This window comes from Cupressus sempervirens, chromosome 10 (genome assembly GCF_028749045.1).
Source record: "Cupressus sempervirens isolate cs-2001-9-10 chromosome 10, ASM2874904v1, whole genome shotgun sequence".
Taxonomy (NCBI): Eukaryota; Viridiplantae; Streptophyta; class Pinopsida; order Cupressales; family Cupressaceae; genus Cupressus; species Cupressus sempervirens.
The window spans coordinates 721,683,338-721,708,289 of record NC_143127.1 but is presented as its reverse complement, the minus strand read 5'-3'; the positions used below and the strand labels follow the sequence as shown (position 1 = coordinate 721,708,289).

At 34.1% G+C, this 24,952-nt stretch overlaps 1 protein-coding gene and 1 pseudogene across 3 annotated transcripts in view; both read right to left on the bottom strand.

Annotated features, from left to right (window-relative positions):
• The window catches only part of NDC1 (NAD(P)H dehydrogenase C1), a 247,301-nt gene that overhangs the window by 53,300 nt on the left and 169,049 nt on the right, over positions 1 to 24,952 (bottom strand). For all 3 annotated transcript variants that reach the window (XM_089804470.1, XM_089804472.1, XM_089804471.1), the window contains 2 exons: positions 16,232 to 16,636; positions 16,041 to 16,117 (listed from right to left, as the gene is read on the bottom strand). In XM_089804470.1, the coding sequence (XP_089660596.1) occupies positions 16,041 to 16,117; positions 16,232 to 16,636 (482 nt within the window). The remainder of the gene's footprint in view (positions 1 to 16,040; positions 16,118 to 16,231; positions 16,637 to 24,952) is intronic.
• LOC149535864 (T-complex protein 1 subunit zeta 1 pseudogene) lies at positions 4,250 to 4,984 on the bottom strand (annotated as a pseudogene).

Sequence of the window (24,952 nt, the reverse complement as noted above, 5' to 3'; positions counted from 1 at the left end):
TCGATAAAATATGCAAGGAGAAGGGGTCAACTACTATGTCCCTCTCCAAGAAAAAGATTTATTAAATAAATGATATTATTAATATAAATAGATAAATAATAAAATAACATAACTACAATATAAATAAATAATAATAAACAAAAAAAAATAATGTAATATATTATTATTATAATAATATAGTATATTAGTTATACAAAAATATAATATATCATTAATATTATGATACAATATATGTTTCATATAATAACATAATATATTATTAATATAATACTCAGTGAGCGAAAGCCTTGTGGATGCTTCCCGAAAGCCATCCATAGAAAAACTTTAAACTTATAGGTTGCAAATCCTCAACAAAATTAACAAATTGCAGGTTTGCCCCAATTGCAGTCATCTTCTCCATCATGTGATCTCCAATCACTTATATTAATCAAAATAAAGCAGCAGAAAATAACTTCCCAAGTTATTCCTCATAGTCAGCAGGATTATCAGTCACAAAGTATTCAAATATTGTAGCTGCTTATGCAACAACAGGTAGTGCAAAGCTTTCAACATAACAAATCAACATCAATTCTCCAACAACAACAACAATCACCCCAATCCCAAGTGATACATCATCAACAGAATCAACAACGTTATACATATGCATATACACAATATAACTGTATATGCAGATATATATATACGCATATGCATCCACCCCCCTCCCCCCAAAAAAGAAAAAAATCCCACTTCCGAATTAGTAACTTAGATATAATACAATATATTAATATAATATATGTTTAATGTATACTATTGATGAGGAAGTTTGATGCTTCCTAATTACAGTAAAAAATAGTTCATGCCTATGGCCCTCTTTTCTAACATGTCCTCTATATTGTGTGTTTGATCTTCATGATTCACCAATATTTTGTCATTCTTCTATTAATTAAATAATGAAAACTTTTAATCAATTACCATAGTAATACGGAGACGCGTCCCCCCTCCCCCCTTTTTGTCCCATGTCCCAAGACTTGGATGCACCGGGGACTTGGGAACTATGTCCCCTTGTCCCCAGTGGTGCCACTAGATTCCGCCACCTCCACCGAGGATGGGGGATGTCCCAATGTTGACTATTTGCTGATTTGACTATTTATGTTCAATATTCAATGTTCCAATTCCATCCAATGTTCAAGTATTTACTCTTTTACATCTTTATATCTTATATTGCAATACATCTTTTCATAACTAGCATTTAAAGTACCATATGTATATATATACACACCCCCTCCTATCCCCCCCCACCGTCCCCCCACCATCCCCAAATTAAGGCCCCTCTGTCCCCCTATCCTGGAAACTTGTCCCCCTGTTCCACCATCCCCCAAGGTGGTGTAACTATGTTAATTACTAATTTTCATCCTTTAATTTGCATTAAGACATGTTCAATTAAATGATCATGTCAATCAATTCATGATTCTATGAATAAATAACCATTAATTTATCCCCTATTCCAAAGTCTTAAGCTTTGATAAAAAATTACATTTATTTATCTAATTTTCCTAAGCTTCACAATTAATTTATTTTTAGCTTTATGGCATTTTCATAATTCCTAAATCCTAATTTCTAATTTTTGTGAATAAATGATTAAAAATTTAAAAATTCTCTCCTTTTTATGAACAGAATTTTATCCCTTAATTGTGCTTCACTTCCTATTTTCTAGCCTTCCTCTTTTTTAGCCTCCACCTTCCTTTATCCTTTTGTCATAAATTGTCATAGTTTATGACAAAATTCCTTTTTCCTTTTGTCATAAATCGTCATAGTTTATGACAATTTCCTTTTTTCCTTTTGTCATAATTGTCATCATTCATGGCAACTTCCTTTTTTTCCTTTTTCCATATTTGTCATAGTTTATGACAAATTTCATTTTTTACTCTTTAACTTCTAATTGTGCATCAAACTTGTCATAACTTGTTATTAATTATTACAAATTTCCTTTTTCAAATTTTTCAATTGTCATAGTCTATGACAATTTTTCTTTTGCACACTTCATTGCTAAATTATCAATTCCTCTTGCAAATTCTATAAATTGGGCTCATTTCCTCTCAAGCTTTTTTGAACCATCATATTTTGATTCCTTTCGCCATTATTGTCTTTTTAACTTTCATGAATAAGTGCAATCGATCATAGGAGCTAGATCAACATGCTTTGGAGAAGAGAGGAAAACATTGAGCTACATTCAACGGGGATGTTTTAGTTAGAATGCTTTTTGTTTATGCACTTTTTTATTTGACTGCTTTAATGATACATTAGGGGCTAGTTTGCAGGAACTTTTAGGTTGTGTTGTTGCCTTTTACATAAATATAATGTTGATTTGTGATTTTCCCTATCATACACTAATACCCAACGTGGCATTAAAAGTATTGCATCATCATCAGGGAAGTTAAAGGTGAACTTTGACAGTAGAAATGGACTTGTTTGTTTTTTTTATCAGTAACAAGTCACTTTTGATTGGAGCTCCAACTCAGTTAGCCCGCAAATATGGGGGACCTCATCCCCTGGAAACCAATAGCCCAAACCCGTGAGCATGCAAACCCAATAGGGACACCGAGCCTAAGGGACGTAGGAGACACACACCCAACATAGCTCTGGTACAAGGTCCGCAAGCACTCCTAGCACAGTGAGGATTTGACAGCTAGATCAACATCATCACCAATAAATTCATCTCCATCAGAAAGGATTTGGCATGGTGTCAATTCCTTCCGACTCTCGCAACCATTATGTTGGACAACAGCTCCTTCTAACTCTTGTCCCTAGCTCTCTTCAGTTAACTCTGAGTGCAATTCATATGAGATTTGAAGATTTGTCCTTCAAAAATAGCTTCTAAAAATGACACATTACACCCAAGATGAAAGACAATTTAGAAACCAATAGTTTGAGAGATCCCCATTGATTGGATAATCTTCCTCTAAATTTTGGAGGTACACTTCCTCTTATGATATAGTTTTGGATTTTCAGCATATGGTTTTTAACCAAAAAGCAGTATATGTAACTAGCACCTGAGCATAGGCATGCTGCAGATGCGAATACAGGTTTATAAACAAAGGGACACAAGGAAAAATGACACAAAGTTCACTTTCAGACTACCCACTGCAGACAATTAGGAAGATAGCAACAATCATTTTTAGATTATGTGAAATACCTTAGGACCCAAAGTTAATAGAGTATGCACGCCCATAATCTGCCATGACAAAAAAATTCACCAAAGAATGATCACAACTGACATAAGAAAAATTGACATTAAAGAAAGACAAATGAACACAAAGTCTCAAAAAAACCTTATTTTTTTGGGCAAATTCAAAGAGTACAAATACTCTTCTTCCTATATAGAGACCATGTTTCCCCTAGAGAAATTTATTAATATCTCCCTTGCACATATTTTTTTGAATAAATGCCCTTTTCTGATGGCATGTGTGTGTTTCTATTATATTTCAATCTTGCATAGTATTGCTTTGCAGATATTTCCTTCAAAAATAGCTTCCAAAAGTGACACATTACACTCAAGACGAAAGACAATTTAGAAACCAATAGTTGAAGAGATCTCCATTGATTGGATGGTCTTCCTCTCAATTTTGGAGGTACACTCTCTCTTATGATATAGTTTTGGATTTTCAGCATATGTTTTTTAACCAAAAAGCAGTATAGGTAACTAGCACCTGAGCATAGGCATGCTGCAGATGTGAATACAGGTTTATAAACAAAGGGATACAGGGAAAAATGACACAAAGTTCACTTTCTGACTACCCACTGCAGACAATTAGGAAGATAACAACAATCCTTTTAGAGTATGTGAAATATCTTAGGACTCAAAGTTAATAGAGTATGCACGGCCATAATATGCTATGACAAAAAAAATCACCGAAGAATGATCACAACTAACATTACAAAAATTGACATTAAAGAAAGACAAATGAACACACAGTTTCAAAAAGGCCTCTTCATCTTTTAGGCAGATTCAAAGAGTACAAAGACTCTTCTTCCTATATAGAGACCATGTTTCCCCTAAAGAAAGATATTAATATCTCCCTTTCACATTTTTTTTTCGAATAAATGCCCCTTTCTGATAGCATGACACAACATTGCTCTCTCAAAATTCAGACACTTCTTTAGTTAACTGATTGCGTATTTATAGGATTTTCTTATCTGTCCTTGCAGTTTCATAATTGATTCTTGAATTTTAATGATCTTTAATTGTTAAGAGACTCTTAAGTTTTCATTAATCACCAAGTTTACAAGGCATATCCTGTTTATTTCTTCAACTAATGATTCTTCAAATGCCCATTGCTTCGAAAACCTAAAACAACAACTTGATCTTCTATTGTATGTTTTACAGCCTTCGATCCATCATGAACTGCATCCTTAATTTGAACAATATTATGGTCATTTGGCCCTTTCATAAGAATTGTACATGAGTTAGGGTTTTAAAAAATTCTCCACAAGGTGTATTTTCCATCCCCAAGCACATGCTCATATGCAAGTCTTGCCCAGCCAAGCACATCAACAATCAAGTCACCACCAGAACTAACAGCCTCACCACCACAAGCAAACAGCAGTCTCCATATTCTGTCTCCTTCCTCTCCTCAGAGCTACAATCACTTCTTTAGCTAGCATATCAAGTGAAGTGGGGTCTATTCCTTTTTGGTTGGTTACAAAATGATTCTTGTCATGTCCATCACAAACCTTCTTCTTTAAGTCAATTATCTTTTGAATTTTATCATCTACATGTCTTCTTTCTACTAATACCATTTTCTCCCTGCACTCAGCATTCGTGTAAGAGAAAACTGCATTTACTTCTCATTTCATATTCCAAAGATCCATTGCAAGTTAATATGTAACAATTCTCAGCACACTTCTTCATTCCTAGGTGATGAGCTCCATGATCAAGGACCAATCCTCCAACCAAATGGGTATCTACATCAAATCTATGCCTCATATTCATAATTTCTACCATAAATAGATAAATTGGTTCAAGTTTTGAATGTAAAGCACTGCATTTACATCAATGCTAACTGGTTGATCTGCAAGTGCTTCATAAAGCTTTGTGCTAACTGTTGTCCTTGCTACCCCTTTTAAAATCTTATCTAATGTTCCTTATTACTAAAGTTTTGAACTCAAGAAAATCCAGGTGGCTCTTTTTGCAGTTTCAATTCCATCAACAAGCACACAAGGATGCATTCCTTTACTATGAAACACTCTAATTGTTTCATTAACTTCTTCGCCATCTTTGTCAATCCTGCAATACTTGGGATTCGTTCAACTTGAATAGTATCCATAATATCCTCCACAAGCCACTTGATGTGAAGTACTTGGCATCCTTTGAAACATATCAAGAATCTTTGTGATTTACTTGAAACTGGTCGGGAGTCAGCTGCTTTACTAAAGTATTGAGTAATATTGGTCATCTTGGAGAAACCAAATGAAGTTTCAAGTTAAAACATTTGTGCATGGTCCATGGTAATTGTAAAGTTTATTACAGATTTCTCTGACAGTGCTGAAGAATGTATATTTTGTTTCAGGTACAATCTCTGCAAATGAAGGATCCGATGTGCTCCACAATTATGTATAATTTCAATGCAAATATGAGATACAATTTCCTTCAGATTTGATTTCAGTACTACCTCCGATCTACTTGCATTAATCAATTTCGATGCTTGCAATATCAGGTGGCATACATATTTATACAAAGGTGGTTGGGTGTATGGGTGAATGGGCATGTCTCCAAATGGAGACATGACCATTCACCGATACACCCGATCAGTGGTATGGTCACACCTGTTTGATTTAGTTATAACAAAACTAATGATTACAAGACTTAACAAAGTCTAAAGCAATCGATAATGATCAGAATAAATACGATCATTGCTGAGATCATTCTCAGATATAAACACAATAATTATATGCATAGTCGGTTCTGAATGCTATGATCACAATAATAATGCAGATTATATTCATGCATACATACATATCAATATTCAAATCATATTGACATGTATATATACATGAGTATATTCTCATATGATCAGTGCTATTGTTTGAACCGAAACTACATGATTCAACACTCCCTCTTAGCTAGGGAAGACAAAGTGCATATGAATTCTTCTCATTATAAGAAGTAATATCCTCCAAATATTTTAAGAAAATCAAGTCTCATGATATTCTTTCAATTTTGTGTGTATACAGATATCAAGTCTTGTGATATCCTCCACAAAGGATCATGGCATATCCAAAAGTCACATAACATCCACCATGAGTTAAAACATATTGATCATCAATAGATATCAAGTCACATGATATCCATCATCATGCTCTTTTAACTATTATGATTTTCAAGAATATCAAGTCACATGATATTCATCATAATAGTAATCTAATAATTTAAAGTTGTCACCTTATATTATTAGAGTTAATGTTTCAATATAAAAGATTGTCTCCTTTTAATACTAAAGATAGGGTAGACCCATGAGTCATAGAGTCACACATATGACAAAAGAGTTTACACTTTAAACATCTTTATTAAATAAACAAATTTACAAGGTTTGAGACTCAATCTCATTAACATACATTTCAAACAAGCCAAGCTTCTTTCTAAAATGATCAACCTTCACTTTCGGAAGTGCCTTGGTAAGAATGTCAACAGTTTGATCACCTATATTGATATATTCCAACTAAATAGCCCTTCTTTCCACCATGTCTCTTACATAGTGGTAAGGAATTTCTATATGCTTGGATCTATCATGAAATACCGGATTCACGAATAACTTGATACAACTTTGGTTATCACAGTGAATAGTGGTAGGTTTCATAGGCTCACCAAACAAGTTAGAAAACAACTTCTGAAGCCATACTGCTTCTCTAGCTCCCATTGCTGCTACAATATACTCTGTCTCAGCAGAACTTTGAGCAACTGAAGCTTGTTTTCTGCAAATCCAAGAAATCATAGCTAATCCTAAGTTGAAACAACATCCTGATGTGCTTTTCCGATCTTTCACACTTCAAGCCCAATCAAAATCAGTATATCCATGTAACTCCAAGTTGGTATTCTCATACTTAAGTTCATACCCAATGGTACCTTGGAGATACCTTAATATATGCTTCAAAGCAACAAGATGAATCTCACGAGGTTCACACATGAACTGACTCAATGCATTCACAGCATAGTAGATGTTAGGTCAAGTATTTACAAGATACATTAGGGACTCAATTATCTATCTATATAAAGTGGGATCAACTAGTTTGAATTCAGCACTGGCTTCTTTTAGCTTGTATAAATTGGTTTCCATAGGCGTAGACATAGGTCGACAATCCCACATTGCAAATCTTTTCAAAATATCAATAGTGTACTTTTGGCGTAGAAAGAAATTCCCAGACTTCTGACGAACTTCCAATCCAAGAAAGTAATAAAGAATTCCTAAGTCCTTCATTTCAAATTCAGAAGCTAAATCTTTCTTACACTGATTAATGAGATGTTCTTCCCCTGTAATCAAAAGGTCAGCAACATAAAAAATTAAAATTAGCATATCACCTTTAGTTACCTTGAAGTAAAGATTTGGATCAGCCACATTCTTGGTGAATCCAAGACTTAAAAGGTATTTGTCAATCCTTTCTTACCAAACTTGGGGAGCCTATTTGAGTCCATACAGAGCCTTCTTCAATTTACATAGATAAGAGGCAGCATCATGTGTCACAAACCCTTCTAGTTGTTCCAGGTGTACTTCTTCCTCGATTTTTTCATTAAGAAAAGCAATTTTAACATCCATTTGATGGATTTTCCAACCTTTGGCTGTTGCGATGGCTATTACAGCTCTAACAGAGGTGTATCTGGCAACTAGTGCAAAAGTTTCTTCAAAGTCGATTCATTCCTTTTGAGAAAAACCCCTAGCCACAAAATGGGGTTTATGTTCAATGCTGCCCTCTGTAGCATACTTAACTTTGAAGAGCCATTTTGAAGATACAACAGATTTTCCCTTAGGTCTAGGAACTATGTCCCAAACATCATTTTTTAGTATGGACTGATATTCTTCCACCATGGCATCTTTCCAAGCTTGATGTTTAAGTGCTTCAAAAGTACTTGAAGGTTTAGGGTTTGGACTCTCACACATGAAAGTATTGTATGTCAATTTTCTAGGTCCCTTGCTTTCTCGGAAAGTCCCTGAAGGTGCTGCAAATCCATCTCCTTCCTGTATAAGTTTTCTTGCCCAAAGTGGTCTTTTAGACTGATCAAGACTCTCTTCTTGAGTCTCAAGATGGATCTCAGTTTCATTTTAAGTCTGTTCAGGGTACTCCCTCTAAATCTTAGGAGGAAGAGCCTCTTCTTGAGATACATCAAATGTATCTAGTTCATCAGAAGTTTTGGCTCTTCTGAAAGCAATGTCTCCCTCAAAAATGACATCTCTGCTTAGTTCTATTTGTTTCTGTCTAGGTATGTAGACTTTGTATCCTTTTACTGTTTCACTAAAACCAATTAGGATGCCCTTTCTTCCAGAAGGTTCTAACTTTGTCCTCTTCTCGTTATGTACATGAACATACATAGGACATCCAAATATCCTTAAGTGACTGATGTTAGGTTTCTTTCTAGAAAATGCTTCTTTAGGGGTCTTATTGTCCAAATATGAGTGAGCACATCTATTATGAATATAGACTGTAGTATTAGATGCTTCAACCCAAAAAGACATACTCAAGTTTTGATCAAAAATCATAGCCCTAGCAGCTTCTACAATAGTTCTATTCTTTCTTTCAGCAACTCCATTTTGTTGAGGATTGTAGGGGACTGTGAACTCCCTCTTAATCGCACCGAGTTTGCAAAACTCTTTAAATATTTCAGAACTATACTCTTTCCCATTATCTATTCTCAGAACTTTAATGTTCTTCCTAGAGGAGTTCTTGGTAATTGTTTTGAATTCTTTAAACTTAGAGAGAATCTCTTAAGATTCTTTGCACTTAAGGAAGTATATCCATGTCTTCCTTGAAAAATCATCAACAAATATCACATAGTACAAGAACCCTCCTATAGATGGTAAAGACATGGGTCCACATAGATCAAAATGTACTAGTTCCAACACATCTTTAGTTTTGCTCAAATTATGAGGAAACGACTTTTTAGAGTTTTTCCCTAAGGCACAACCTTTACATGATTCATTGTGAATATGGCTTAATTTGGGCATTACGGTTACTAACTTCTCCATTGATGTTAGAGCATGAAATTTGATATGACCTAATCTTCTATGCCATATTTCATTTGAATCTGATTTCTCATGTACAAGTGCGAGGTTTCTCTTAGTGCATAGCTCATATAAAAGTCCTTGTCTTACTCCTATTGTTAGAGCCTTCTTTATAGTTGAATTCTTAGGCCATACTAGTACTTTACCTTCCATAAATGTAATTCTATAACCATCATCTTCAAGTGCAGATATAGAAATTAAATTCCTTTTAATACCCGATACATATAGAACTCCAGAGGCTTATAGGATAAGAAGCTTAACACATACAGAACAGATACTTTATTCATATATGCACTCAGAATACCGTACAAGGTAAGAAGCTTAACACATGCAGAACAGATACTTTATTCATATATGCACTCAATGATTACAATCCAAACACAATGACTACAATGATGATTCTAAAGTCCATCTCGAACGTGTACATATACCTTTTTGGAGGGGCGACTCAAGCGTCACGCACCCGTTGGGATACTACTCTACCCGTCGGCTACACTATTCATTTCACCGACAACACCATGAATGCAATTCTATAACCATCATCTTCAAGTGTAGATATAGATATTAAATTCCTCTTAATACCTGGTACATAAAGAACTCCAAAAAGTTCAATAGAACTTTCAGATTTCAATTTTATGGTGTAGGTCCCAATTCCTTTTACTAAATGTGCAGAATCATCACCAATTGTAACTTCTTCATCTGTTTCTATTTGCATGCTTTCTAGGTTATCCTGATATCCAGTGATGTGTCTTGAAGATCCCCTGTTAACTATCCATGTATTAGATTTGGTTGAAATCTGGCTGGACAATGTTGAATAGAAGGCATATTTCTCAGATTCATGTCCTTCATTTGACTTCTCAGATTTTGCAAAAGATACTTGAGGTTTAGATCAATCGGGACAATTTATTGCATAATGTCCAAATAGATCACATCTAAAACATTGAATTTTGGACAAGTCTTTCTTTGGTCTAGATTGCCCTTTTCCATGAAAGTTTATTTTCTTTTTGTTGTTCTTCTTTCCCTTCTTATAAGAGTTTGTGTTAAGAACTTGAACGTCTTCATCTAAGGTTTTGTGTTCTGTCTTGATAATTAATCTCGATTCTTCTTGAAGACAATCTGATCTTAACCGATCTAATTTTGGGATTTTAGACCTAGCACTTATTCCTTCTACATAAAATTCCCATGAGTTTGGAAGTCCTAGTGCTATTAAGGATAATTCTTGATCGTCATTCTCATAACAAAGTGCAGATAATTGATCTCTTAAATCTGTGATCCTCATGAAGAAAGCATTTATAGTTTCTCCTTTATTCATGCTAACATTATTCATTTGCCTTTAAAGAGCAAGTTTTCTGCCTGTATTATTGATTATGAATGCATTTTCAAGAGCTCAAAACATACGATATGTTGTTGTATGTTTTGCCACAATAGGTACTATGTGGTCTCAAACAGTGTCCACAATTATCTTCATGGCCTTTTCATTTTTCTCGATCCATTCTGATTTCTCAGGATCATCTTCAGGTTCCTCTTTGTCCTCTCGTACAAAAGATTCCAATTTGTTTTCTTTTAGTAACATCATTATACGACGTTTCCATGATTTGAAGCTATCAGCACTTGCAAGGTGATGTTCGAATCTCAATACGTTTGTCATCTTTGTAGAGAGAATAGGCTGTTTACTTTAAAGTGAAATCTGATCTTTATAAACTTAATGTGATCTCTCCTTAGCCTTGCTCTAATACCATGTAAAGTTTATTACAGATTTCTCTGACAGTGCTGATGAATGTATATTTTGTTTCAAGTACAATCTCTGCAAACGAAGGATCTGATGTGCTCCACAATTATTTATAATTTCAATGCAAATATGAGATACAATTTCCTTCAGATTTGATGTCAGCACTACCTCCAATCTGCTTACATTAATCAATTTCGATGCTTGCAATATCAGGCAGCATACATATTTATGCAAAGGTGGTTGGGTGTATGGGTGAATGGGCATGTCTCCAAATGGAGACATGACCATTCACCGATACACCCGATCGGTGGTATGGTCACACCCATTTGATTTAGTCATAACAAAACTAATGATTACAAGACTTAACAAAGTCTAAAGCAATCGATAATGATCAGAATAAATACGATCATGCTGAGATCATTCTCAGATATAAACACAATAACTATATGCACAGTCGGTTCTGAATGCTGTGATCACAATAATAATGCAGATTATATTCATGCATACATACACATCGATATTCAAATCATATCGACATGTATATATACATGAGTATATTCTTATATGATCAGTGCTATTGTCTGAACCAAAGCTACATGATTCAACAGTGATTTCCAACCATAAGAAAGTATTTTTTTGAGGTATTTTATATTTTGTGTAGCCATGGTACCCATGAGATCACTCAAAGATTTTGGTGTTTGTATGCATACTTGAGAGGGATTTTGATATCAAAATATTTGGAATCCATCATGTTCAATAAGTTCCTGTCATTATCTTCAAACTTCCATTTTGCACAAGTTCGGATAAGGTGAAGCAATTATCAATTAAGAAATGTTGTTGATAAAGGTTCACATAGAAACTCTAGTTTTTCCAACTAAATCCACAATGTACTCCCCATCATCTCAGAAAGTGAGATTGCCTATAGGATGCACAACACAATTCAGGATATCATGTTGCTGACTTCCCATCACATCATCTAATGAGCCCATGTTTTGCACATATATTTATGCTCTCTGTGTATACATATGTATCCCATGATATTAACTTCTTTGTTTCATAGTGCCCTCATGGCGTGCTTAAGACTTCGCGTCCCTTGTTTTACTGTCATTGTATTACATGAAATTCCATCCTGACATCGCATTGGTGGTGATTCCATATCTTGTATGCAATGTTATCAGGGAAGTCATATATTTAAGCAGTCTTTATACTAACCCAAATGTCTTTGTTGTCAGAAAGTCTCATGAAAATTGGAACTTGCAGGCCCTTCATTTTTGGTTCAAGGGTTCCAAGAAACTCTTGATTCTCTGACCATGCAGCAGACGTGAAACTTTGTTAATCCTATTTGAGAGGCTAATCAGGTCGAGTTGTAACTTCGTAACTTGTCAGTGGTGTAAACAATTCTTGAACCATATTCGGCCTTTGGACAGGGTCATGTATCTTGCCTTCCACCCAACAACACTCGGACTTCAAAGAAGTCTACATTAGCTCGGAAAGTTGATTGGGTCCGTGTTAGATCTAGGAACTGTCTGATGGAAAAGTTATTAAGTAATGAGCCATGATGCTACAATAAGATTGACTGTCATCAATTCCATTCCTTCGAATAAAGAAACTGTGTGAGGTGGGAAGTAACTACCTCCAAACATGGCATGAAACACAGAAAATTCATGTCCAACAGCTTTTTCTCTGTCTCCTCTATAATTTTCGCTCATAGTACTGTCTTTATCCCAAATGAAAAACAAAATAAAATAAAAACCATATCAAGGATTCTCCATTTTGATTCATCTTTAAATAATGGTGTGTAGTATTTATTTCTCTGCTCTTATATTCTTCTTCAAGTCATACTCATGTGTTCATCAGTTATTCACAAGAAATCTTCCAGAAAACTGGCCTTTGACTGTCACAGTGATCACATACATGTGACTGTAACCATCATACTATTCTCCTCATCCTTTATCTATCATTGAAACCAATAACTCAGCTGTACCTATGAAGCCTGAGTTTTTGACTTTTGTCCTCCAAGAATGTCCTGACGGTAAACATCTTCATAGTGAAATCCTGAACAAATCTTCTTCCACAAATCATCATAATAATAAATTACAGAGGTTAATACATATAAAGGGTTCACAACCCATGGATAAAAGTTTGAAATTTGGTCAATATCAAATAAGGGCAACACATAGTACCAGATTCATATAGAAAAGATTAATCACAATCTGTAGATTGAATTATATTGCACCCACTACATATTAGCATATCTGAATCTATCCTGTATATCAACAATTCATTCTCACTACAATCCATCAGTTCCGCAAATAAGATTTATATAATTAGGTGAGCATAAGTATCTCCAGTCTGATCACCAATCTGATTTACGCAGTCCTAAGGGAATTAACTTTGCATTTGCAAAGGTTTTAATGTAAAGAGAATTCATGCAATAGAAGTTATTAGTCCCAAAACTCTAATAGTTCAAATAAGGAGACTATACAGGTATCTGAATATAGCAACTTAGAGATATATTCAGTTGTTTCTAAGTGGGGACATTACATTGACCCTCTTAGGATGGCTATAAAAGGCAATTTTGGAGTTCATTTTAGACACATTGAGTTTTAATATTTTGATATTGCTGTTGCTTTTGGAGAAATTGTACTTCTCAGGTCTGTGAGGACAAAACCCCTTGCAGGCAAAATTCTTCACATTATTGAGAAATAATATGGAGGATTCTCGGTTTTCACATACAGGAAACATGGTTCAGCTTAGTGGTAATTTAGATTTACATTGTTAAAATTGGCATTGCTTATTTGGTCTTGGGGGGCCAAATGAAGGAAGTTTCAGAGAGGCCTTTCTGCTGTTCGTGTTTATTAGCTAGCCATATTCTTTTTATAAGCTGATCATACCAGTTGAGCTGGCCATACTTCTCAAGGTGAGACATGAGACCATTGGAGGCTGGGTGTTTGATATCTGAGGTGACTACTAGTTGAGGTTTAGGAGGCATTTGATATAATCACAGTTCATCTACTTCGTGATGTCCAAGTTGGAAGCCATTATGCTAGGTGTCTAGGGCTTGAAGCATTTCACTTGCTGGTTATTTCTTGTTGCAGTATTCTATACTTCTATCCAGAAACTGGGTATGTCTTATTAATGTTTGTAAGAAGATTAGACCATCTGGGTATTATCAGTTCTATATCTGCCTTATACTCTCAGATTATAGTTGATTTGGGCTTAAAAAATTGCAAGTTATTTCCATTATTATCTGCTTTGTAAATCTGCACCTTTCTCTTCTTTATCTCATTCTATCAACAAGGAAGAAAACAGAAAACCAAGGCACACCAGGGCTATATATTACACCATAAAGTAATTAATTTAACTATTCAACTTTATAAAAATAAAATAATCAATAAGATGAAAAGTCATTTGAACTTTGGACAACTTAATTTAACTGATTAATTATTTCCTTTTTCCTACCAATTAGACTACGGTAATTAAAATAGGATAGGAGTCCCTATTTGGTGCTTAAACCTACAAAGTGAACATTACATTGTAATTATTTTGATTAAATTGAAACTGAACCATGTTGTCAAGCATTTTGTATTGATATTATCACTCAACTAAGGAACGCATGTAAACACAATAGTTCAGTGGGTTAACTTTTTATGCCTTTAGTTGTTTCATTTTCCTCGTATCTTTCACTGATCAATGTGTCAGAAGTAGTTTGTTTACCCATTCTTGTATATGTGGATCAGCTGAACTCTGTTTCCAGCCAGTTAGAAAGCATTAGTTGTTTTAGCTTAGTTGCTTCTTTCACCTAATTGCAACTGCTCACACTATATAAAAACCTTGTTCGTAGGATAACAACTTTTCAAGTCATGTGCTCACTCCTTGAGATAAAAAAACAGGACGAATCTCATTTCTGTTATTCACTTCATGCAACCCCCCGTTGAGAAAATCGTAGTGCTAATACTGGTATATGTTGTTCATAGCCTGCTATTAGGGTTATTAATATTTTTTCTTCCAAGGATCTTCCCCTACAAATTTGAAGAGAGGTTTACCCTCACATACTATTCTATTTTGTGTTGCCTTGCAAATGATAAATCATAACATAAAGACATTGGGAACAGAGGAAGTAAAATGATCTAGATGGCATCTCAATCTAGTGAATATATCAGCCCCATCCAAGACCACCTTTTTTCCTTCTTCCCTTAGGTGCTGGCATGCTTGTACAAGCAAGATGGGGTACAAGATTTGTAACAAACGCATGTGCATGCGCCAATGGTAGCAACAAAATTCCAACAATTATCAATAAAAGGCATGCTTAAATCATACAGGTAAGAAGCCTATAAAATTTAATTTACGTACTTATACTTGGCCCTCAATGCCATTGTTTGAAGTGCAAGTAAATAACCTGAACTGGTAAAGCCTTGATGTCCTAAAATTGGGGGTTATCCTCTAAGTAATAACAGAGTCTGTTCTATTAATCCTCACAAAATAACTGATAAGTGATAACAATACTAAAAAGTTCAAGCACTTAACTATTTGTCAGGGTTGTCACCTTCCTTTGTCATTTATGCATTACTTGGCACTGACTCGTATTATATTTTCAAATGTCTTTACCAAGCTCCTAGGATCAAGCACTTGTTATGAACCTCCATGCTAAAAAAATCTTCACATACCCAAATTTCTGGAGAAACTAATAATAACAGGAAATCTTAGCTACCAACAAACTATGTTTTCATTACAGCTTGGCATAACTCACCTGAAAATCATGGTTACCTTCTTTCTATTTTATTTCTATCATACAAAGTACTCTTGAAACCTCCATAACTCATAATGTTCTCATAAATTGACTCGTCCAAATCATTTTTAGAGTGGAAATGAGAATATAAATTTCAAGTCAAAATCATATAATTATTCTTAAGAGGCAATTAATAGATGATCAAGTCAGTAGACATTCGCTCTCTTCTAGAAAACCTGCTCAAAATGTTTTAACATAGTTTCAGGCTTCAGCAAAGGAGTATGGAATCATTGCTTAAGCAAACGGTACTATGAAAACAAGTGGATACTACCTGAATGGTAGAAGAGGCCTGTTATTGATTGCTGCCCAAAGATTCCAACCAGCAAAGTCTGCCTGCTGAAATGCTACCTGTAAACCAAGATAATTTCTTTAAAAAAATCCAACAGGACATTTGCAACTTATATTTACACACAATTCTCCTTGCAACAACTCTAAGATTTTTAATTAATAATGGCAACTTACCTGTGCCGTAGATGGAAGAAGTCTTCCAGAGGGGTCCCTCAAACCTGCAGAGTCCCCAACTGCAAATGTTCGATGATGGCCCTTTACTTTAAGGGTTTCTTCAATTTCTACCTGTCCCATGCCATTTAAAGGAAAATCTTGGCCCTTGAGAGATGAATCCATAGATGGAATCTGAGGTTTGGATCCCACAGTCCACAGTACTAAATCTGCTTCCAGAGTCTGACTTTGCAAACCCATTTCAACAGGTTGAATATCCAATAAAAATGCGCCTTCTTCTTCTCCAGCAGCTACTTTATGCATGACAGAAGTTTCTTCATATTGTTCAGCATATTTGGAGCTGCCAGATTTTTTTACACCTCTCACAAAATATCCTAAAAAAAACTGGACATCTCTAGCTTGAAGAACCTGAAGATTATGACACATGACGGGCATTAGACATGCCTAGAATGTTGGTGTGTAATTTTTGTGGGGTACAAGTCAAATTCTTATGACTCCCAAATATTGATCTAATTGAAAACTAGTGTAATTATTAAAAAAAATTGGTAGAGCTTGTCAAAGAAGGAAAGTTTACGAATCTATAATTGTTAGAAATATCTGGAATATCCAACTAATATCTCTGACTTATTTGTTAATAGTTTCTAGAAGGTAGTTATTGCATAGATCATCCGGCCTTTTCTACCTGTCAATTTGTATAGAACTCTTAAGGTTGATGAAAATCAACCATCCAAGACTTCAATACTTATCTCTTATAATATTATAATGGCATCAGAGCACAGGGTAATTTGTGAGCCTGATTTAGAGAGTAGAAGTATCGTGAAGAAGAGAGAATGCATGGGATATGGTCTTAGCAAAAAAAAATTTAAATGGAAGTTTGAAGAAGTGAGAACATTAGGAGTTGATCAAAGCAAATTAAATGGCCATGATGCTAAAATCCTGTCATATGATAATAAAGTAGAAACATTTGAAATTGGCAATTATGTACCCTTGGCAAATTGAACTTTGTTTATGAGGTGTGTTATCCTTGTTTAGATGCCACAGAAATTAAATTTTGTGCCAAATCCATAAGTGTTGTCGGGCGTTAAAGCTATTGTTAAGCCAATTCTAACTATGAAAGGATAATGCCACATGTTATATGCTTGTCATTACCTTCATCTATCTTTGGAATGGCCATAATGTTCCCTATTTTATCATATAGCAACGGGAGATATCTTTCTACCAATTTCTGAGGTAGCCATCTATGTCTGAGATAGTTTTTCATTCTGAGGTTGCTTGTTCTGCGTTCATGTGATGTGTTTTTTTTATTCATTCTCTGCTCCTATCAATATTAGTTGGTGACATCTGAACTAGTCATACACTCCATCAGTTCAAGAAATTGATTCAGTCATCATTTCATATACCTATATGTTGGAGGCAATGAATGGACTGTCGGTTCATGATATGCAAGAGTACCTTCTTGTGTGACGGTAGCAATCTTATTTCACACAGCAGTCTTTCAATGAAGTGTCCATCTTTTGTATGGTGGTTTGGTTTAATCTTGCATAATATTCGAAGTTTGTGGGATGTGTTGGCACTGAAGTTATTTGGATGTGTTGGCACTGAAGTTATTTTGTCTTCTATATGTTCCTTGCGGTGATGGACGGCAGTAGTATTAGCAGTCAGGTTCAATATGGTTAGCATATGCCTTGCATTGGTTGTTAAATGTCTGCAGACTTAGAGGAGAATTTATTATTGTTTCAGTTCGAGCATTATAAAATTCCAAGGTTACCGGAAACGCAACCCCTCAAACTCTAATACGCGTATTACTGTATCTGATACGGATATGGATATGAAATGGAGAAATACGAGAGCAAATCGTTTCCGCCCATTTTCGGAAAAATGCCATTTTTAAACCTGCGCCAGAAACGGGGAAAATAAATTTCGGAAAAAATCAAGCCGAATTTCTTCAGTCATTCGAAAAAAATTCAGTTCATTATGATTTAAAAGGCAAGCAAAAATAGAATGTCGTTTTTTTCCAAGTCAATTTAAAGAAACATTTACACTAGATTGCCATTTATTTCCCAGCGATTAGACAAATCACGAGTTAAGTACAGATTTACTGGAAAAATCAAAAAATATGAAGTTATAAAATTATAAATGGATCCCTCAATCGATTGATAGCTCAAACTTTCATTTGGCATTCTGAATAGTTCATTTTTGGTCATCTGGGTGTTTTACAGAGGCGTTTGCTCCAACTTGTGTCTGCGCCTGCAATTCCATCCGCCTTCTTCCCATCGTTCTCATCGCATTGCGTTTCGGTAATTGCTGAATACAAGTAACGTTAATTGTTTAGTTCGTGTTTGATTTTTTTAATTTTTGTTCGTCAATTGTTTTCTGCATTTGATTTTTTTAATTTTTGTTTTATATGTTAATGATTTATCTTTTATATAGTTAAAATTAAATTTACATTTCTAAGTTTTATTTTTAAGAAAATTGAATAAATAAATATAAAATTTAATAGTTTAATTTTAGTAAATTAATATTATTTAGTTTTTAAAATAAATTTTAATTATAATTATAATTACAATTATAATTATTAAAATTTAAACTAGTTTTATATTTATATTTATTTTTAATTTTTTCTAATTAAAACTTTGTAAAAATTAATAAATATTAAATAGTATTATTAATTATAGTAATAATATTTAATAATTCATAAAGCCTAATAATTATTTTAGACTGTATAGTTACCATTAGAATATTAAATTTATATTTCAACTAAATTAATTAATATTGAGTATATTTAATTTATTTTTAATTAATAAATAATTTAGATTTATGTTTCAAAGTTATATTCTTGTAAAATTAAATTTGAAATAAAAATTATTGCACATATATTTAATTTAATCATTTTATAAATATTTTATAATTTTAAATTTGTGCTTTATAGCTTAATGTGAATTTGTTTTAACTATTGATTTCATAATTTTACTAATTTTTTTTTTTTTTAGGTGATAGGAACCTAATCATGGCGTCATCGTCAACACATGTTAGAGCATCAAAAAATGACAAGTGGATCAAACCAGATGCTAAATATCCATTATGGAAGCATGTAACCATCATTGAGAAATTTCAAGGCAGTGGAGGTTTTAAATGGAGGTGTCATGAGTGTCTGATTGATTATAACAGTTCTTATACAAGGGTTCGTGGACACCTCTGTCACATAAAAGGTACAAGATGTGAAGTGTGCCCTAGTCCAAAGGTTGATGGTCAACCAGGGAAGGGATTGTCACTTGAGAAGATTGCAAAGTACCAAAAAGAAGAGGATGAAGCTAATAGTCAAGTTCTAAAGTCAACACAAAGGTCAAGTCTCAATAGAGCTCCTTTGTATCCAACTTCAAGAACATCTGCTAGTGACAAAAGGCGTAATTTAGGACCTCTTGAAAAGGCATTTAATTTGCAAAGTCGAGAGGATACAAATCAGAGTATTGCACGTTGTCTATATGCGAATGGAATTTCATTTAATGTGGTTCGCTCGCCATACTGGCAAGAGATGGTCAGGTCTATTAATGAAGCTCCAAAAGGATACAAAAGCCCAGGGTATAAGAAGGTTTGTACTACTCTTTTGATCAAAGAAAAAGAGATTATTGATAGACAGTTGCAAGTGATTCGAGATTCACGAAAAATTTCAAGAGTTTCCATCATTTGTGATGGATGGAAGGATGCTAGAAATAGGCCACTAACCAATGTGGTTGCAATGAGCCCAAAGGGGGCAATGTTTTTGAGAGCAATGGAATGAAAGGCTGAAGAAAAAGATACACAATTTATTGCCAACGTTTTAATTGAAGCAATTGAATCGGTGGGGCCAAAAAGTGTTGTTCAAGTCATCACAGATAATGCAAAAGTATGCAGAGCAGTTGGGTTGGTCATGGAGGCAAGATATCGAAAAATTTGGACTCGTTGTGTAGTTCATTCTTTGAATTTGATGCTACAAAAAATTGGCAAAATTCAATGGATACAAAAGATTTATGAAGAAGCCAAAGAGATTCAGATGTTTATTTGTAATCGTCACATGTCACGGGCCATTTATAGACAATTCGCTAAGCTAGAGTTGTTAAGGGTAAATGTCTTCTCTCAAAAATATTCAATTTTTTTTTCTATTGAAATGTATTTAAGATTTATATGGTTTTAAAATGTCTTTTTTTTTTTTTTTTTTTTTTTTTTTAATTGAAGGTGGTTGAGACACACTTTGCTAGACACTACATTATTCTTAAAAGGCTTCTTGATGTCAAACAAGCTTTGAAAAGTATGGTGATTAGTGACATTTGGGCAATATGGAGACAATCACAAACAAATAGAGAATATAATGTCAAGAGGTTAATTCTTGATGAGGATTGGTGGGCTTAAATAGATTATTTACTATCTTTTACTAAGCCACTATACACCCTAATCTGTCAATGTGATACTGATAAGCCAATATTAGGTGACATCTATGATTGCATAGATACAATGGTGGAGCAAGTTAGAGATATTATTATAGAAAAAGAGCAAGATCCCTCTGAATTTTTTTATAAGCAAATATATGATGTAATGGGATAAAATGACAACTCCATTGCAACTTTTGGCATATGCTTTAAACCCTAAGTACTACCATGCTGATATGTTAGCATTGCCAAATAGGACAGCACCAAATAGGGATGTTGAGGTTGTTGAAGGATATAAAAAAGCTTTCAAGAAAATGTTTACAGATCCTAGAGTTGTTGCAGAGATTCGAGATGAGTTTGGGACATTTGCTTCCTCTGATGGAACTTATGCAGATGTTGATGCAATGGCAAATAAAAAAGAAATGGATCCTATAAAGTGGTGGAACTTCCATGGTGCCATGACTACACATTTGCAAAAGCTAGCAATCAAGCTTCTATCACAAGTTTGATTTTATACTAATTATTCTAATAAGAATTATTTCTCAGTTCAAATGTTTTTGATTGTTTGTGTCTTTGTAATTGTAACTTATAAATTATAATATAAACTCTTTTATTGCAGGTTTCTAGTTCTTCTGCATCTGAGAGGAATTGGAGTACATATGGTTTTATCCATTCTGTGAAACGAAATAGGTTGGCAGCCAGCAAAGCAAAGGACCTTGTCTATGTGCACTCTAATCTTCGTCTATTGTCACATTCCTCCACAGACTACATCAAAGGACCCAATAGACTTTGGGATGTACAAACTGAGATAAGTGACATTGATGTATCTATAAATGCATTGACATATCTCAACCTCAATGTTGAGAATTCTAACATGGTCAAATGACCCTTTCCTGAATCGTCAATGGGTTTTGAGAGTCTAGGTGGTGGTCTTACTCAATCCAGCTATCCTAACTCTTTAGAGAATCTTGATGATCTAGATGTCGAGTTTCAAGAGAACAGTGATGATATTTTTGATAGCATGTGATTCTACCAAACTATTTTTGTATTTGAATTTCGTTTTAATAATAAAACTATATCTAACGATAGTATTTTGGAATATGTCGCAATTATCAATTATGTGTTCATATTGCTTTCATTATAATGAAAAACTTCTTTAATGACTGAAAATTTATATATATATATATGTTTTAAGAATGTTGTATTTTCCGTTCCCAAATAAGAGGTCTCAAAAATTGGCTGTACCTGTACCCGTATCCGATACCGTACTGTGCCCAAGCCTCCACCTACTTATTATAAGATGCAATGTACTAGAGATAAGCTTGATGAGCCAAAGAGAAGACTAAGAGGGAGCTTGAGTGGCAAATGAAGACTACCAAGTCCATTGCAGAGGATCAGCAAACTCGAGAAGCAATGTAGCTTCAAAAGCTCTTTGTTTGGTCAAACATTGGAGCCAATTGTGATTTATTGTGATAATCAAACTTGTGCGAAGCTCTTTGTCATTCCAATGTGAGAATGTTGCCCTTGCTAAGAGGGAGTCATGATATCAGTTGCTTTATTATACGCTAAATGCATATTTCTCTGAAACGAACAAATTTGAGGTGAAAGCCCTTGAAGGATGTTGCTCCTTAATGCATATTCTCTAAGATGGAGAAATATGAGGTGAAAGCCCTTGAGAGATGTTGATCTTTAATGCATATTTCTCTAAGATGTATAAGTATGAGGTGAGAGCCATTGAGACATGTTGCTCTTTCTGCACATGGGAGTAGCCATGGTAGACGTCATGTTGAGAGACTCCATGATGACATCACGTTGAGTGATCCTGTGATGGGCACTTGTATACACTTCATTCCACACATGGGAGCAGCCATGGCGGCCATCATGTTGATTGATGCCATGATGACATACATTTGAGTGATTTCGTGATGAGAACTTGTATGTTTCTTTCCACACATGGGAGTAGCCATGGTGAACGTCATGTTGAGTGATTACATGATGTTATTACATTGTTAGTTTCTGTGATAAAAATCTTTTCACAAATGGGTGTAACCATTGTAGGTGTCATGTTTTGAGATACCATGACATGGATTTCTGGAAAGATACCTCCCTAGCTAAGAGCGAGTGTTGGAGATAAAACTCCAAAGGATATCTTTCTCCCAATTGCTAAGATTGTTATTGATTCTGAAATTTTGTTGGTTTTGCATTGACGTGATGCGTCTCTTATTCATTCTCTATTGTTCTCAATACTAGTTAATGTTTGAACTAGTCATATGATCAATCGGTTCAAGAAATTGATTAAATCATCATTTCATATACCTATACATTGGAGGCATCAAATGGACAATCGGTTCATGATATTGAAGAGTACCTTCTTGTGTAACAGTAGCAATCTCATTTGACACAGCAGTCTTTAAATTAAGTGTTTTGTCTTTTGTATGGTAGTTGGGTTTAATCTTGTATAATATTTGAAGAGTGTGGGATGTGTCGGCACTGAAGTTATTTGTCCTTTGTATGTTCCTTGTGGTGATGAATGGTAGTAATATCCAGTATTATTAGCAGAGTCTTATATATTGCAGGTTTAATATTATTGGTTAGTGTATGCCTTGTATTGATTGTTAAGTGCCTGTAGACTCAAAGGAGAATTTATTATTATTTCAGTTTGAGCATTGTAAAATTCAAACTCCTATTATTATTCAATAAAGTAAATGTTGGTGTGGCTGGGTTTTTACTCTCAAGTTGAAGGGCTTTCCAAGGGTAAAACTATGTCTTATATTTTGTGCTATTTATTCTTAGTATTGTGCTATTTCTGCTTTAAAATCAACACCCTCTTCCAGTGTTAACTGTTCAGTATTGTTTTTCTTCCAGATAAATAAACCTGCACCTGTGTTAGGCGATTACATAAATGTGTGCACACAATCACACACACATATATATGAAAGTAGAGAATATCTAAGTCGCATTCTATTTCACACTTAATCCTTAGGGTGAGTTTATAACCAAATTCCAAGCTCTTTGTGGAGGACCTCCAACGGTTCTAGTTGCCTTATGGCTACTCTAGAATTGTCCTTAAGCAATGTCACCGTCTCGTTATGACTTTCTCCTCCTAAAGCCTTATTGATTGTTTCAGTTTTAGCATTGTAAAATTCAGACTCCTCTTATGTAAAGTTTATTGCCAGATTTCAAATATGAGGCTGACTGATGCACAACTTTTGATTGCAGGTATGAACACTGATGTCAAAGAATAGATTTGCTCCAGAATCTGTATATGCTAGTACAGAAATAACAAAGAAATAACAGAGTTAATAAAATGTTCTTGAACTTGAAATGTTAATCAATCCTTTGATGTGCTTGCATTAATTGATTTCGATGACTAGTTATGTCAGGCAGATTGAATATACATATAACACGGAGAGGTGTAAGGGTGAATGGGCATGTCTCTGAATGGAGACATGACCATTCACCATTAAACCAATTCATTGTTTGTTTATCATATTCAATTTAAATTAGATTTAACACAAGTCTTATACATGTATAACTGATCATAATTAGCTTGATTCATATGCAGCCCGATATATAGATCGATAATGATCTTGAATCAAAGGAATCATAATAAGTTTTGATTATGTCTGAGATGTGATCTCAAATTATATATATATATATATATATATATATATATATATATATATATATATATATATATATATATATATATATATATATATATATATTCATTGGTTTCAACCGTATCAATCATATCCAAAATTACATATACTATCATTATATATATATATATATATATATATATATATATATATATATATATATATATATATCATACTAGTATACATATATACATATGTATATATAGATCCAAATCACAGTTATTGTCAGACTAAAGCTACATGCTTTAACTCTCCCTCTTCGCTAGGGAAGACAAAGTGCATATATATATAAGTTCTCCTTATTTCAAAAGTGATATCATCTAGACAATGATATACTTAAGAAAATCAAGTCTCGTGATATTCTTTCTAGTTACGGTGTCTACATAGATATCAAGTCTCATGATATCTACCATAAGAGATCGTGGTATATCCATAGATATTATGTCACATAATATCCACCATGATAAAATTGAACATACTGATCTTCTACAGATATCACATCACATGATATCTATCAACATTTTCTTTTAACTATCATGACTTGTCCATGAATATCAAGTCACATGATATTCATCATGATAGTAGTCTAACAATTATAAAGTTGTCACTTTATAATAGTAGAGTCAACATTTCATTATAAAAGATTGTCACCTTTTGAT